The 17,572-nt window shown below is 37.3% G+C and overlaps 1 protein-coding gene across 1 annotated transcript; it reads left to right on the forward strand.

Annotated features, from left to right (window-relative positions):
* Positions 1–5,440: 5,440 nt before the first annotated feature.
* On the forward strand, positions 5,441–7,831 carry LOC143516648 (G2/M phase-specific E3 ubiquitin-protein ligase-like). Its single transcript, XM_077008381.1, has 6 exons — positions 5,441–5,455; positions 5,706–5,784; positions 5,892–6,106; positions 6,756–7,023; positions 7,234–7,386; positions 7,593–7,831. Exons 2-5 carry the CDS (start codon positions 5,746–5,748, stop codon positions 7,321–7,323), a joined length of 612 nt encoding a protein of 203 aa, XP_076864496.1. The 5' UTR covers positions 5,441–5,455; positions 5,706–5,745; the 3' UTR covers positions 7,324–7,386; positions 7,593–7,831.
* Positions 7,832–17,572: the final 9,741 nt, after the last annotated feature.

Consider the following 17,572-nt stretch of genomic DNA (forward strand, 5'->3'; position numbering starts at 1 on the left):
ACTAGTAAAAATGTTATTTCTGCAAGTAAATATTTAATTTCTACTAGTAAGAATTTAATTATTACATGTACAAATTATATTTTTGATATCAACAATATAAATTTTACTAGTGAAAATTATATTTTTGATATCAAGAATAGATACACAACCGATGAATTTTCCACAACCGATGAATTTACACACATGGTTTTTCCCCTGTAGTTTCTTCAGCACAGCTACCTCCATCTTGAGGACCTGTTTGGGAAGTAAAAATTTTATTCCTACATGTAAAAATGTAATTTCTACTAGTAAAAATTTAATTATTACATGTTCTAATGTTAATTAGCTTGATTTGCATGTGGATACAAAGGCGGAGCTAGTTAACGTTGCACTTTTCTTAAAGAGACCACATCAAGTATTGTCTAGTTTTCAAAAAAAAAAAAAGTAGAGCTTGCTCCTTTCTTCATGGTGTCATACACACAAGATTACTCCTTACTTTAAGTGTGGGCTTAAACTCTTGTAAATTCAGCCAATTTAGGTTTATCACAGATTATGAGGAGAGTCAGGCTACTTCATAGGGAAATGTAATGGGGGCTTGCGCGCGTGGAGGTTGCCAGACAACTTGCTACAAGTAGAAAAATCAAAAGCTCTGTTATCTTAAGCGTCAAAATGACCCGCCACCACATTTAACTGAAGAGACTGCATATAACCCCTTATTGATCTTTTTTCAGCATGAAGTTTGATTACTTTTCCTACAGTGTCTCAAAGATTGGACAAAGTGAAGAAAACCTTTGTTAATATTTTCATGAAAGCTGTACAACTCCAGGGTACAAAGATTTTTGTAAGGTCATTTTTGACCCACCAGTCTCATATTCAAGTACACACACACACACACACAGTCTTGTGCCAGTTCACATGAGTTCAAAGTTCAGTTCATACTAAGGGCGTACTCACACTAGGCTCTGTGATCCGGGCCCGGGCACGGTTGCCTGCCGAAGCACGGTTCGTTTGGCTAGTGTGAGCGCTCCAACCGTGCCCGGGCCCGGATCAGTTAACCGTGCTCGGGCCCGCTTTGAAGAGGTGGGCCAGGGCACGATTCATGTGGACTCGGGCACGGTTCGCTTCTAGTGTGAGCGCTATCCGTGCCCGGGCCCGCTTGGTGCCTCGTGTGATTGGTTCATTTCGCTGGAACTCAAACATGACATCAGTGATGCGACGCTCACGTTAAACAGTCATAGCGGCAAAGCGATTAGCAGACAATCGTTGTGTTAAATTATCGATAAATCTGTGCTTGCACCGTGTTTCTGCACTCCCAAAACGACTCCAAAAATACAATAAAAAGAGAATCGTGAACTCTATAGTGTTGTGCGAGCGCGCTTTTTTCCAAATAAAGCGGCGTTGTGATGACGTAAGTGTGCTCGGGCCGGGTTGCTGAAGCGAGTGTGAGTGCAGGCCAGCGGGGGAGTGGGGAGGGGGGATAACCGGGCCCCAGCACGGAACGAGCAAACCGTGCCTAGTGTGAGTACGCCCTAATGAAAACGAGCTACAGTGAGTCCCCACATAACGATGGGGTTAGAGACTGAAAAGTCCGTCGTAAAGCAGTTTTCATTGTTAAGCGTGGCCCTAGATTTAGATATACTTTGATCGTAAATACAGTATAGAAAAAACTAACAATGTTCTTGTGCGTGCGTACAGCGTGAGCGTATCATACACAACACTCCGCAACACTCCACTGTGCTACCACTGCTCCTCCACGCACCGCGCAAAATAAAAAAAAGTCATCGTAACTCCGGTCCGTCGTTAACCAGACATGTTGTTAAGCTGGGACTCACTGTAGTTCAGGGGTCGGCAACCTTTGAGACATGGCGTGCCAACTATAACATGTCTAGTCAATGAGTGTGCCACTATGGCGGCGAGTGTAAATTGTTAGCGGAGGGGGGGGGTGTAAATGGACACAAATTAAGTATTATATTATTATATCGCGATCGATCGCCAAGTACGCCAAGTATAAACACCTCTGCCGCTCGCGCACGAGTTGTGCGGAGTCACGCGCTACGGTCACTCGCGAAAGTATAATCCATTAATATAATAATTTATATTAATTTATCATTTTTTTGCTGATGCTGGTCCAGCGTGCTGCGTGCCAGTGATTATGCCTCGGCATGCCAACGGTGGCACGCGTGCCATAGGTTGCCGACCCCTGCTGTAGTTCATATTCATAGTTCATTTTTTAAAGCACTGCAGATCACCCACAATGTAAACCAGTACAAGCCTGTCCACGTCTTGGGAAACAGGCAGCAGATACTTTACAAAATGCTCGGATGAATGGACTTTTGCAGTTGTTGCATCATACTTCTTAATTTCTTGTACTCAAGTCGTGTGTATTCCACAAGACGCCTATAATGCTTCCAAAAAAATGTCATTTTAAATTTTATGCCGATGTGGCCGATGTCCTGACTTGTTTTTTCAGACCAGGTGAGCACATTTTGCATGAAAACATGCACAACACTGCACACTGCAAAATGTAGGATTTGCATTGAACAGGACTGCTCGGCCTGGATATTGAACAATAAAAATGAACTGCTACTAACTGGACTGCCCAATGGAGCATGGGTTCTAATCCATCCCTGGAGTTTTTCCTTGCAACGGTAATTTTTGCTCTTACGACAGGATGTGTGTACATTATTTTAAGACAACATGAGGGCTAAAAAAAAGTATGCTATCATAAATGCATACAATTTTGTAAACATGGAAAGCTTCTATTAAGATACTGAATCCATTGCCATTTTGTCATGAACCACTCATATTAAAGATGGCTGCATACTTGGCAACCTTAGATCTTTGGAGCCACTCCCACAGATCGTGACAATGGGCCACTATTGGATAAGTTTATACACATGCTTCATTAGCTCATTTGTATAGATTTATACTAGTAAAAATGTTATTCTTACATGTATGAATTTAATTCTTGATATCAATGTTATTTTTACATGTAAGATTTCAATTCTTGATATCAAGAAATAAATTCTTACATGTAAAAATAACATTTTTGATATCAAGATAAGAATTCTCACATGTAAAAATTAAATTTTTGATATCAAGAATTACATTGTTGATATCAGAAATAACATTTTTGATATCAACAATGTAATTCTTGATATCAAAAATTTAATTTTTACATGTAAGAATTTAATTTTTACATGTAAGAATTAAATTCATGATATCAAAAATTTTATTCTTGATATCACGAATTGCATTCTTACTAGTAAAAATTCTATTCTGATTTTTCACTAGTAAAAATTAAATTCTTACATGTAAGAATTGCATTCTTACTAGTAGAAATTGAATTCTTACATGTGAAAATTATTTTTGTACATGTAAGAATACAATTCTTACATGTAAGAATTTAATTTATACTAGTAAAAATGATATTCTTACATGTAAAAATGTTTCCCCCATTCAAAATGATTTGGAAAAGTCATGAATTATCACATGTAAAAATTTAATTTTTGATATCAAGAATGTAATTCTTACATGTAAGAATTCAATTTTTACTAGTAAGAATTTAATTTTTACATGTAAGAATTACATTCTTGATATCAAAAATTAAATTTTTACATGTATTAATTTAATTCTTGATATCAAGAAAAATAGGAATAAAAGCTAAAACGGCTTGCCATATTTATTCGTATTTTTCTTGATATCAAGAATGTAATTCTTACATGTAAAAATTTTATTTTTGATATCAGGAAAGGAATTCTTACATGTAAAAATTAAATTCTTACTAGTAAATATTGAATTCTTACATGTAAGAATTACATTCTTGATATCAAAAATAAATTTTTTACATGTGATAATTCATGACTTTTCCAATTCATTTTGAATGGGGGAAACATTTTTACATGTAAGAATAACATTTTTACTAGTATAAATTAAATTCTTACATGTTAAAATTGTATTTTTACATGTACAAAAATAATTTTCACATGTAAGAATTCAATTTCTACTAGTAAGAATGCAATTCTTACATGTAAGAATTAAATTTTTACTAGTGAAAAATCAGAATAGATTTTTTACTAGTAAGAATGTAATTCGTGATATCAAGAATTATATTTTTGATATCATTAATTAAATTCTTACATGTGGGAATTAAATTCTTACATGTAAAAATGTATTTTTTGATATCAGGAATTACATTTCCGATATAAAAATTTTTATTTCTGATATCAACAATGTAATTCTTGATATCAAAAATTGAATTTTTACATGTGAGAATTCTTATCTTGATATCAAAAATGTTATTTTTACATGTGGGAATTTTATTTTTGATATCAAGTATTGAATTCTTACATGTAAGAATAAAATTTTTACTAGTACACGTTTATGCAAATGAGTAAATGAAGCGTCTGTTTTAAACCTATCCAATTGTGGCCTGTTGTCACTGTCTGTGGGAGTGCCTCCAAAGATGCAAGGTTGCCAAGTCTGCATCAATCAATCAATCATCAGTTATTTATATAGCGCCTTACACAACCTGAGTTGACCAAAGCGCTGTACACAATAGAAATCAATAATCAATTTGTATGATCTTAAAGATAACATCTGTGTGCAGTTGGTAATGATACAACTTGCAAATAATTAGATGTTGAAAGCCATCCTAAATACGTGTGTTTTAAGTTTGGCTTTAATTATTGGCAGATCAGTGATGGAACGTAGAACAGTAGGCAAGGCATTCCACACAATAGGACCTGCTACCGCGAAAGACCGATCACCCCACTGCTTACACCTAAAAGCTGTCTTTGATATTTGAATCGTTTATAATAAAAGGGTAATGGTTTCTATATATTAATAAAAGCTTTTCATGTTTATAATATTATATGCATTTATGATAGCGTGTATTCTTTTAGCCTTTTGTCTTAAAGAACTTTTAATTTTTCCACTCAGAGCAGGTTGTCTGGCAACCATGCTCCCACTGCGCTAATGATGGGATGTCGGTAATTAGCCATTTTGCAATATGTCAGGTGGAGGTGAGAATCATTCCAACACAGAGCACTCTACTGATTTTACAAGAGTATATAGAGCTGTTGCGGCAGCAAGAAGACAACTTTCCTCTGGCAGAAACACGGAATCAAATCTGTTGTCTAATGTACGGAGCTCATTTTCCCGACGCCGTCGCAACAGTTCTATGAATCTAGGTAGGTTTGCTAGCTAGTCAGCACAAATCCAGTTATGGCAGCTTACATTAGTTAGCTTTGACAAATCCAGGGGTGGGTTTCCCGAAACGTTCGTAGCGCTAAGTACTTCTTTACCTCGTACGTTTCATACGAGGTTATATTTATAACCCTGAGACCGTTTTACTCACTTCCATTGGAGCTATAAAGGCTATCATTGTTCTTTGTGAACTGACACAAAAACATTGAAATTCCATATAATTGAAAGAGCACTAGGTGTAGTGTTATAACATTCCCACTAAATATCAGTAACTTAATTTCACCTATCTTTGTTTAGAGAGCTCACTGTTTCTAAAGAATTGGGAGAATAGTGGTCATTCACAGATCAGTGTGAGATTTGTCTTCAGCTTATACAGAAGTCCATGTCTTGCTGAATCAAAGTTTAAATGTTTCTGCAAAACTGAAGGTAATGTTTTTTGACGCACCATGTGTGTAAATGGATGTAGAGCTACATATAGCAATATGGGTTTTTGTTTTGTTTCTTTTTTGTACATGCAGTGAGATATTACAAGACAGTGAACCTGATGAGGACACCCAAATGCTGTCGTCTCCAAAACGTCCATATAGTCCATCTAACGTGAGTTGAAAAATGTCGCTGTATCCACAGTGCATGATTGCATGCTAGAAGAAGTTAAACTGAAATTTAAGGTTGCTTCTGTTATGGTTATTTTTTCTTGTTTAAAGGAAGTGGAAAACCTTGCTGATATCATTGGAGAATTCAGGAAGGAAAACATCAGTGAGCATTCTACACTGATAGTTGTGGCAAGAAGGAGGCGAATTCTACACAGTGCCATCACAGCTCTGAACAAGGGCTATTTTGATTGGCACAAATGTCCACGGATTGAATTTGTGGGTGAGATGGCTGATGATTTTGGAGGGCCCACAAGAGAATTCTTCAGGTTGGAGTTACATTACCATTAATTAAGTCTTCTTTTTGTTTTGCACGCGTCATACTGGAAAACTATCATTTAAAAAAGTTATGAATTATCATTTTTAACCATCTAATGTACAGTGACCACCTTTTCATTTATTTCATTCACGGTTATAGTGGCATTAGGAACAAGCAGATAATTTTTCTGGACATATTGCTGAGAAGATTAGATGGAAATGATATCATATGCAAACCCATATGAGCTTGAGAAAAGCTCTGATATATAAAGTGGGGTTAAAAATAAATTAAAAGATGTAAAAAAAAAACAAAGCATCCACCAAAATTGCCCCATCAGAAGGGCAATTGGAAGATTAAACTCTGACCTTTGCCAAAATGAATGCACTTTACGTGCAAGTGTAAGGAAGAAATACATGCAAAACCAGAGAAACTGGTGAATTAGCAATGGTTTATTTTATCATTGTGGAGCATCAGTAGTATTTTAAACATGCCCTCCTAAATGGTGGGGCCAATATTTAGGACCATTAGATAGAAATAATATTCTTTGCCATGTTCTTATTGTTTTACTGGAGATGACCCAGTTGTATGTTTTATTGAGTTAATTTTATGCTGTATTTGAAAAAAATTTTATGCTGTAATTTCCTCTTGTTTCTTGGTAGGCTTTTAATGAAGGACGTGCAGTCTACTTTGGGCATTTTCGAGGGACAGCCAGGCAACCTTTTTTTTTCTTATGATCAGGCAGCCCTAGAAAAGGGAAAGTATTATACTGGTGGGAAGTTGATTGCCTGGTCCCTGTTGCATGGGGGACCAAGCATTAAGGCATTACATCCCAGCCTTTATCAGTTAATGTGTGGTCAGGCTCCAGATCTTGAAGGATTTGATATTGCCAGCTTGCCAGACAAGTCTGTGCAGGACAAGCTTCAACAGGTATTCTGACACTATGCAGTTTTTTTTTTTTTTTGCTTTGTTGTAATTTTTTTAAAGAGGAGATTTTTAACATGTTTTAACAGGGGAGAAAAATAACTATTACTTTAAATATTACTAATTGTTATTCTCATCAAAATATTACAGTATATAGAAATGTAAAGATATAGACAGGAGTTTGTTTCTCTTGTTTGTCTTGTGTTGTCTTCTTAGATTGAAAAATGTAAAACTGAGGAGGACTGGAAAGATCTGCAGGAGAGTCTGGGTGATTGGATTGCAGACTGGAGTGCCAGGGGTATATGAAGCCAAGGTTCTTAATATTCCACAGATCATCTCACAAATTGTGAAACATTTTATCTTTCACAGGTATTATTCCTAGAGCTGTCCCGGATTCAATGTGTTGTGTCTTCTATTTCCATATAATCTGTGCTTTAATAGTAAATAAGATTTGTTGACTAACATCATTGCTTATTGATAACAATGGACAGATCCTTACTAACTGGTGACATCCTTCCATCTAATTATCACTATGCATGATTTTATTTTAATCATTTATTTCATTTATGTTTCAGAACTGCAAACATGGTGGAGCAGTTTAAACAAGGGATCAACTCTTGTGGTAAACTTTGGGAAACTGTGGAGAGATACTGGAAAGCATTTCAGTGCCTGTTTACACATACAGAGGAGCAACTGACAAGAGCAGCCTTCCGATGTCTTTTTGATATCTTTTGGAGTGATGAGGGGGCAAACAACAAGGAAGCGGAAGAGGACACTATATTTGCATGGGAGTGTCTTCTCAACAGTGTGCAAGGTCAAAATCAATTGTCACACAATTGTCATTATGAAATTGATTATGCAGTTATGTACTTTGTCTTAACCTGTAACGTTAATATAATAGATGTGTACTGCTATGTTAAAATAATAAATCAACATGAATCTTATTGTGGAGCCACCTTTAAAACACAGTGCTTACGCCATTAAATCTGAGTCATGGCATTAAAAACATATTCCTGTTTTGGCATTTATGCAATTGTGTGTGTATTTTAACAGAAAAAGAAACTCCCTTCACCTGTGAGGACCTATTGGTGTTTGTCACGGGAGCAGATGCAATACCACCTCTTGGTTTTCCGCAGCGACTTCAAATCCAGTTTTATGACCAGGAGGAAAGAGGAAGTCGTTTTCTTTGTGCTTCAACTTGCTCTATGACACTGTTCCTTCCCCGTGGTGTACAGAATGAAGGGGAGCTACTTGATCTGATGACCAATGCTGTACTTGGATCATTTGGATTTGGAAAGGTTTAGATTATATCTCAAACATGCTTCAGCCGGCTAGAAAAAGAGAGACTGAAATATTTCCATATCAAGTTTCACAGAAATTTCATGTTTGCCATTTTGCAAAAAAAAAAAGTGCTGTCTAAGGATTCAGTATTGAGCCTGTTTTAGATATTTAGGCATTGGATTACTGACACAAGTTGTTGATATAAAGAATATTGGTCTTTTTTTCTTTTATTTTTCACATTTTATTTGACATTTGTTTAGCTTTGGAAGAGTTTCTGTATTGGCATTACAGTTTTTACATTTTTGTCACAATGTACATGTCAGAAGAACAAGAGTTAAGTAAATCTTTATTGTAATTAACATGGCTTCTCTATGTAGTATGATTGAGTTTTCCATTTTTCTTCAATCTGCTTATTGTTTGCTTCCCAACCAGGACTACACATTGTTGCTGTATACACAATATTCTTGTATATGTATAAAAAATTTATATTTTTTATACAGTATTCACATTCTTCAATCAAACTTTTAGTTAAGAGGTCAGAAAGCATTAGGCTGAAAGCATAGTGGTGATCTCTCTACAGCAAGCTACGTATTTGTCTTTTAGGTCTGTAATTCCTGTGAGAACATCCTGAAGAGTCCGTTGTTGTTCTTGATTAAGACCGATGTGTGGTCGACTCACTACTACTGCCTGGTCGAAGACTTCCTCTTCGGCTTCTAACTGCTCCAGCTGCACACCATGATGTGCCAACAGTATTTCCAAGCTGTCCTCACTGTAAGGATTCTCACCAAAGACATTGTTGATTGCAGTGCTGTCTGCTTGCTGGCTGCCAATCATGCCCTCCAGCCACATTTGGTTAGGGGTGTGAGAATGTTCACTGCGCATGTTGTTCCATGCCTTCCTGAAAGTTTCCAATCTCTCTGTAATTTCTGGAAGATACACTATTTGGAGTGAGTATTTATGTATTTCATTGTCTGGTTCCAAAAGGCCTTCATCTTCATAAGAGTAAAACAAGTTGTAATAGTAATGGATGACTTGTGTGAACACATCCCTCCAGAGGCGTTCAATTCGCTGATTGTGAACTGATAGCCCAGTAATGTGGCTCCCTCGTCCTTCCCCATTCAAAAGGTTCATTAACAGTGCTACCATTGTATTTTCACCCCCATGGTCTGATCTGACCCTTGATGGAAGTCCATACCGGCAACTTGCCCTTACAAAGTGAGCTAGAACTGTCAGGGCAGTGTTGTCAGTACTGGCATTCAGGTAGGTGATGACCCGTGAATATCCATCTATACCACCATGTATCACAATACCCCAGCTGTAAAAAAAAAAAGACAGGACCATTTTAATACTAACTCAGATTTATTGTTGGGTTATCAGATGATTAAACCAAATTAATTACTCAGTTATATAAAATGTTACCGTATGAGGCGCATGTATCCATCAATGTGCCATAGACTGTTGGGAAATGGTACATGATAAGTGTGCCTTGCAATAACGTTGCTCCACCTTTGTACGGCTGCTGCTGGATCAATTCTGTTCAGTGTCTCCCGCACTCGATGTCGAGGTACATGTATACTCGCAGCAGAAAGATAGCCCCTCATCATCTACCAAGACGGTTCTCATTAGATCACAGACAAACATTGACTCCTCTGGGGTCGGCAACCTATGGCACGCGTGCCACCGTTGACACGCTGGACCAGCAAAAATATATATAAATGAATATAAATTATTATATTAATGGATTATACTTTCGCGAGTGACAGTAGCACGTGACTCTGCACAACTTGCGCGAACCTGCGCGAGCGGCGGAGGCGTTTATACTTGGCGATCGATCGCGATATAATACTTAATTTGTGTCCATTTACAATTTAAACTCACCGCCATAGTGGCACACTCATTGACTAGACATGTTAAAGTTGGCACTCCATGTTTCAAAGGTTGCCGACCCCTGGTCTAATAGCTCAGTTCCAAAAAAGTACAGCCTACCTCACAACCTGCCCTTGGATGTTGCTGATGGAGCATTCGTACATGCTGTTCAAGATCATTGTCACTGTAAATCTTTGCCTTATCGAAATGCCCAAAGATCTGAGTTTTCTGTAAATGAAAGACGATGAGCAGCCAAGAAGCCGTGCCATTGCTTTTGCCCTAAATCCTTGGTTGAATAAGAGTTCCAGCTGTTCTCTTGACACATCAATTCTAGGTCTACCCCGGGAGCCTGGAATAGCCAGTGCAAACAACACTGAACAAATGGAATGTGCAAAACATAATTACAGAACTAGCTTATAGTTCAAAGATTAAATTTAAACGTAATATTGTAGGCCTACATTGTGCTTAACTGCTGCTTACCAGTGCTGCTACGCTGTGCAGAGTACGAAGCAGTTGGCACATCAGCAGTTATGGAAGACTGTAATGTAGTCAGACTCTCAAACAATTCTGCAAACGTTTCCCCACTCAAATGATTTTCAATACGACGTAGATTAGCAATGAGAGAATCAATAATAGCAACATCGCGCAAGCCTCCATTACTGCCTTGCTGGACGTTTCTATGAATAAGTCTGACTCTCCTCATAATACGTGACAGAACCAAGTCGGCCATTGGCAGAGTTTAACATTAGCCCACACTTAAACTATGAAGTATGAAGCTATAAAAAATAAGCACTGTGCAAGTTGTATAAAAAAAAGAAAGACAATACTTCATGTGGTCTCTTTAAGAAGAGCGCAATGTAAATTAGCTCCGCCTTTGTATCCGCATGCAAATCAAGCTAATTTATATTAGAACATGTAATAATTAAATTTTTACTAGTAGAAATTGAATTTTCACATGTAAAAATTGAATTTTTACTAGTAAGAATAAAATTTTTACTAGTAAGAATTCTATTCTTGATATCAAAAATATAATTTGTACATGTAATAATTAAATTCTTACTAGTAGAAATTAAATTTTTACTAGTAGAAATTTAATTTTTACTAGTGAAAAATGAATTCTTACGTGAAATAATTTAATTTATGATATCAATAATTAAATTTGTACTAGTGGAAATTGTATTTCCACATGTATTAATTTAATTCCCGATATCAAGAAAAAAGGAATAAAAGCTAAAACGGCTTGCCATAAATAAAAGCTAAAACGGCTTTCCATAGTCTAGTCATTACTTACTTTCAAGATATCTGATATTTAATTTGCACTAGTCAAATCTTAGTTTCAGATATCTAAAAATATTTTTAAGATATCTTAAATAATGAGTATGTTTAAGATATCTTTAATTAGAATAATGACTAGTCAGAACAAAAAACGAGATATCTGTAATTGACTTTTTGACTAGTCATAATTTAATTGTAGATATCTTAAATGTACATTTCAGATAGTCAGTAATTATTTGCAGATATCTTGAACTTGAGCCTCCATACAAATCAATGGTGAATATGACGTAATTTATACTAGTCAGAATGTAATTGGAGATATCTCAAATTGACATTTTGCCTAGTTAAAATATAATTAGAGATATCTTAAATTAAATATACAGATATCTGTAATGTAGTTACAGATATCTGGAATGTAAGTGGGGTGAAGCCCATTTTATGATAAAACGGCCTGCCATAGAACCGGTGTCCGAAGTTGGGACATATCGTCAAGCCTTTCGCCGTGTTTGCACTTTTAAAGTTGCCCTTCTGCTTCAGGATAGTGCTAATGGTGGAAGTACTCCGGCCGAACAGACCAGCGAGTTCGGCTACACGAGTGCCTTTCTCATGCAGGTGAATAATCTCCTGCTTAGTTTCTATAGTTATCATTCTCTTCTCACTGGACTTTCCACTACTAGAGCCTTTCTTTGGAGCCATAATGCAAAAAAAAAAAACGTTTGTAGTATTGAAATACTGTACTGTATACACCGTACGTACTGTTACTCGTTGCAAAGCACACGTGCGAATGGCTGTGATGACCGGTTCATGCTCGTATCTCGAGCGTGCACTCGGGTGTCGAACAGAAATTTTGCTCGTCTCGGTGCTCGTATCTTGGATCGCTCGTATATAGAGCAGCTCGTATCTCGAGGTACCACTGTATAAAGGGAATATTTGGTTAAAAGGAAGGCCTTGTGCCCACAGAAACAGACAGAAGAGTCCCTTTAGGACCCTGGCAGGATAGGGCGCCAGGCTGGCTAAGCAGGACAGTCAGAGCAGCAGCACCTGGTCTCTGCACCGGGGAGACATTTAGAGCTTCCTTCCAACAAGGCAGCCGACTGATTGAAAGCCAACACACTGTAAAAAGTGTATTTGAGCAGTAGTTCAAGTAATGTAAATTTTTGAGTGAGTTTTATTCAGTTTCCTAGTGATGGGACATCTGAAGCTAGGCTTCGAAGCGTGTACCGAGTAAAAAGGGGCGTGTCCGATGAAGCCCCGCTTCGGAGCTTGTGTCATATTGAGCAAAATCACGTGATCAGCAACAAACGAGGCCTCGCATTACATCGGCCACGTCATTGCTTCATTTTGCGTATCGCTTTTCTAAATAAAAGCGCTATGAACCCTGTTGCTTCGTGTTGTAGTAGGTGGTTAAATTTAAAATCTGGAACGTTCTAAATTCTTTTTGTTTGATCACGATGTACATCAGATTCACACATCAAAAACAGGCTAAAAACCATTGGAAGAGGCAAACCTTATTTGTAATGTTAAAAACATTTTACATTTGGCAGACGCCCTTATCCAGAGCGACTTACATTTTATCTCATTTTTATATAAGTGAACAATTGAGGGTTAAGGGGCACCTCAGTCATGGCCTCAGGCCTGGGGATCGAACCCACAACCCTCCGATTACAAGCTCAGTTCCCTAACCACTTCCCTTCCCTAACCACCAGGTCATGACTGCCAAACCCGATCTAGAAGCCCCAAGAAGCAATTATTTTTAACACATTCTGTTTTTAAAAAAAATCAGTTTCTAACTCCAAATATTCAGTCACTCAACAATCACTAAATTCCCAACAGTAAAGTACAACATATCTTCATTGTCAAATACGTTCATGACATACAAGAAAACCCAACACAACCACTAATGGTCAAGGATTAGATTGGCTACAAATCATTTTAATAATTAAAACATGACAAATAAGTATGATTTAAATGATTCTCCTGTTACTAAACATGAGTTTGATGGAAACTTTGTGACAATATTGCATTTACACATTTTTGAAAGTATGATCCAACTGAATGACGAGGCTGTTACAGTTTCACCAGCAGATGTCACTAGTGAGTGATGAATGAAGCCTCGAGTAATGAACCTTTTTGCAAAGCAAAGGGTTGGAAAGCTTCATTGCTTCAAGAGGCTTCATTTGCCCATCACTACAGTTTCCTTCTTTAGTGATGGTAGTCTAATTTTGTGGATTGTATCAACTTAAAAATGACACCATGTTACCGCAAACTGCAATTCTCATTTCAGTGGTTGTCGATTAAGTTTCTTTTGTGCGTCTGACATCATAACGTTAACGCCATGACGTCCATGTCATTTCTAGATTTTACCCCCGCCATTTTCTCTACCGTGACTCGAAAAGAAGGTACGTCTAATACAAGACAAAAACTATATTTTTGGATTAATATGTAAAATGATGCACGCCGATTTTTGTTTACATTGTATTGCTTGCGTTTGCGTGAAAACTTGCTCAACCAAACCAGATATCGTTAAGTTAGATGTCGTTAGCCATTTTAAAATTAGCGTAGCTAGCGAAACTGTTTCGAACCATTTAGCTGGTGTTGTGGTGAAAAAATCCTATAGCTTTATATTATATCTATTGATGTATGAACCTTGTAGTAACAATAGTAGGCAAGTAATATTTTATCTGATAAGTAGCTTTTAAATTGCTGTAGTGCTGAGGCATTGCTAACGCAGCCAGTTTTTTTCTATCAAGATCGGCCCACGAACGAGCTAGCTAGTGCGTTATATCTCGACCAGTTTGTAATTAAGCTCAGCAACGGTAGGTTGGTGATAAACGGGTATGTTTACTGCCGTAGCTGAAAGTTGTGTTTTGTAGTTGTGTGGCTGCTTATTAGCACATTGACAGCATTACTGAGCTGGTTAACGCTAAAAGTTTAGCTTGCCACCAGGGTTATGTGGGTGCGCGCGGGTCTCTTCTTCCCGCCCCGGGAAGTGTAGGTTCACAAGTTTGTCGGCCCGCGCAGCTACAACTTGTCTTCTACACCCAGAACACCGCGGCCATAGTTTAGTTATGAAATCAACCGACAACTCCAGGGAAATTAGTTGCATGTCGCTCTCTTGAACGAGCGAAGGAGAGTCTGAATACCAAAGCAAATCAAACGCTGACTCGCACGGCGGTTATTGCTAAGCGTTATCCAGCTCAGTGATGCTGCGCCAGTGTGGTCTGTGTCAACTTAAGTCAGTAGAGACTCTTCTAATAAGAGGTTACCATGTGGGGTAATTAGCTGTGACAGCCGTGAGTAATACTATTTAACTGTACACATGTTAAGCTCAATACTGAATAGACATTTCTCATTCATTTGATATTAATTTTAATGTAATTTAATTTTCTTAAATTAAAAGTCTTCTCATGATCCCCCCCCCAGACGAATCGTGGTTTCAAACAGTGATTCAGTCCTCATTGTTTCACCTAAGGTAAGCTAGGTTATACTCCTATAATAGAGTGCTACACTGCTACAAGGTTGTAATGTGACTGTATATACAAGACGATGTGTTATCAAATGAACAAAATGGTTGGATATACTAATAGAACTAAAAGTGATAAAAGTGCCTGAGCTGAGCAATGAAACGCTGGAAAAACAATTAATTTTATTAACTCAGACTGCTGTAATTCTGTTGGAAATTTACCTGAACTTTTAAATTCAGGTTTACACAGGACATGCATATTGTGCCAACCTGGTTTATATTGAAATCTTTCATAAAGCATGGAGAGAAGAAACTTGTAATGACCAGCAGGCATTTGGGCATATGTCTATTGCTTTAAAAGTATGAACTTGTCCATTTAATGTCTTTTCTGAGAGGGCTAGCTACACTTTGATAAGATGGAACTTTGTTTAAACGACTAAATCTACTTTTCCCTTAAATTATTTATTATAAGATATGCCATAGTACAGCCCAGCTCTTTTTTTTTCCAGCGTTGTGCTGAATGTGGAGATGCAAAACCTGTGGGAGGACGTTTAAAAGACGATATGAGCTGCTCAAGCACTACAGACTGATTCATGGGCATTATAGACGGGGCCATTCCTATCCATGCACATATTTGAATTGTTCATGTACATTCAAGACCTGGAACGCCTTATTGAGCCATTTGACAAGAAATCATCCTGCCCAAAGTACAGCCACCAAAGCCACATTCAAATGTTATGTTTGTGGACATAATGAACTCTCCACAGAAAGGGAATATTTTCAACACATCTTTCAGCATCTTAAAAATAAGGAGACTGTAACATGTGTATTCCAAAACTGTGAATATAAAACCAACATCTATGAGAACTTCAAAAGTCATAAATACAGAAAACACTCTGGCACAGAGAATGTCTTTAAATCTGGAATAAATTCTGTTGTAGAATCTTGTGCCAGTTTTGTCGATGATATTTTAGGTGGGGAAAGTGTAGAGAGCAATGTTGGTTTAGATTCTGCTTTTGATGATGGGGATTCTGAAAACTTGGAGGACATTGAACTTAAAATTGCTTCAGTCCTCCTCAAGTTAGAAAATATATATCTTGTGTCTAATGCAGCTGTAGATGAACTTTTGCAGGAGTTAAACTTTTTGATAGGTCCTCTTACTCTGCCAGCTACTAAAAAGACTATTAGCCAAGTATTACAAGATTGTGGATGCCAGTTTGATCAGTCAGTTGTTGAAAGGCTAGCCAGTGCCCTCTGTGAGACAAACTCTCTTAAAAAGGCAATTGGAGATAAAGGTCCACTTTCCAGTGCATGGAGGAGAAAGGCTTACTATAAGAGGCACTTTAATGTAGTGCAACCAGTGGAATATATACTTGGCGGAAAAAATAATAAGTTGTTCCAATATATTTCAGTTTTGAAGACTTTGCAGCAAGTGCTTGATTGCCAATCAATCTTGGATCAGGCTGTTAATTTGAATACTGCAGATAAACAGCCACAGGGAACTTGTGTGCACACATACAAGTCTTTTTTTGATGGTTCCTTCTTCAAAGAAAATGAACTATTGTCTAAGCAGAAAAGTATTTCATTGATATTATACATTGATGAATTTGAAATATGCAATCCCCTTTGAACATCTAAGAAGAAGCATAAAATTTGTGGTTTGTACTGGATTCTGGGTAATTTGCCACCAGGTTGTAACTCTGCTTTGTCCTCTATCTATTTGGCTGCTTTAATCAAAAGTAATGATCTGAAGATCTATGGGTATGAGAAAGTATTAGAACCTGTAATTAATGATCTTGTTATTTTGGAGCAGTGTGGGATATTTGTAACAAAGTTGGGCAGATCAGTAAAAGGTACGGTTCAGTGTGTGGTCGCTGACAACCTTGGTGCCCACAGTATTGCTGGATATGTTGAGAATTTTACAGGGTCATATGTATGTAGATTTTGCACTGCAAAAAGATCTGAGTTCCAGACAAAAGAAGTCAGAAGTGGAGTCTTTACTTTTGAGAACCAAGCAAATTCATGCAGATCTTTTAAGAAACCTTGAGCAAAATGAATTGCCCAGTTATTATGGTGTGAAATCAAATTGTATTTTGTCAAAGCACCTCTTATATTTTGATGTTACCACTGGATTTCCTCCAGATATAGTACATGATCTTTTTGAAGGAATTGTTCCTTTTGAACTTGCACTTTGTCTCAGTGTATTCATCAAAAAAATATATTTGACGTTATTCACACTGAATGAAGCAGTATCATCTTTCAACTTTAAATGGGCTGACAAATCGAATCGACCTCATCCTGTGGCTCTCAATTTTGCATCCAAAAAAACAGTTGGAGGAAATGCACATGAGAACTGGAGTCTAATCAGGTTTTTGCCTTTGTTGATTGGGCAGAGAATTCCTTGTGAGGAGCCAGCTTGGCAGATCTTAACAGACCTGAAGGACATTGTTGATCTTGTTGTCTGTCCCATTCATACAGAGGACTCCATTGCATATCTTGATTTTAAGATTTCTGAGCACAGAATTCAATTTCAAGAGGTTTTCCCAGACTGTGAGCTTAAACCAAAACACCATTTCTTGGAGCATTATCCGTACTTGATCCGTCAGTTTGGTCCATTAGTTGCCCTATGGACTATGCGTTTTGAAGCAAAGCATAGCTTTTTTAAAAGGG

Source organism: Brachyhypopomus gauderio, chromosome 6 (genome assembly GCF_052324685.1).
Source record: "Brachyhypopomus gauderio isolate BG-103 chromosome 6, BGAUD_0.2, whole genome shotgun sequence".
Lineage (NCBI taxonomy): Eukaryota > Metazoa > Chordata > Actinopteri > Gymnotiformes > Hypopomidae > Brachyhypopomus > Brachyhypopomus gauderio.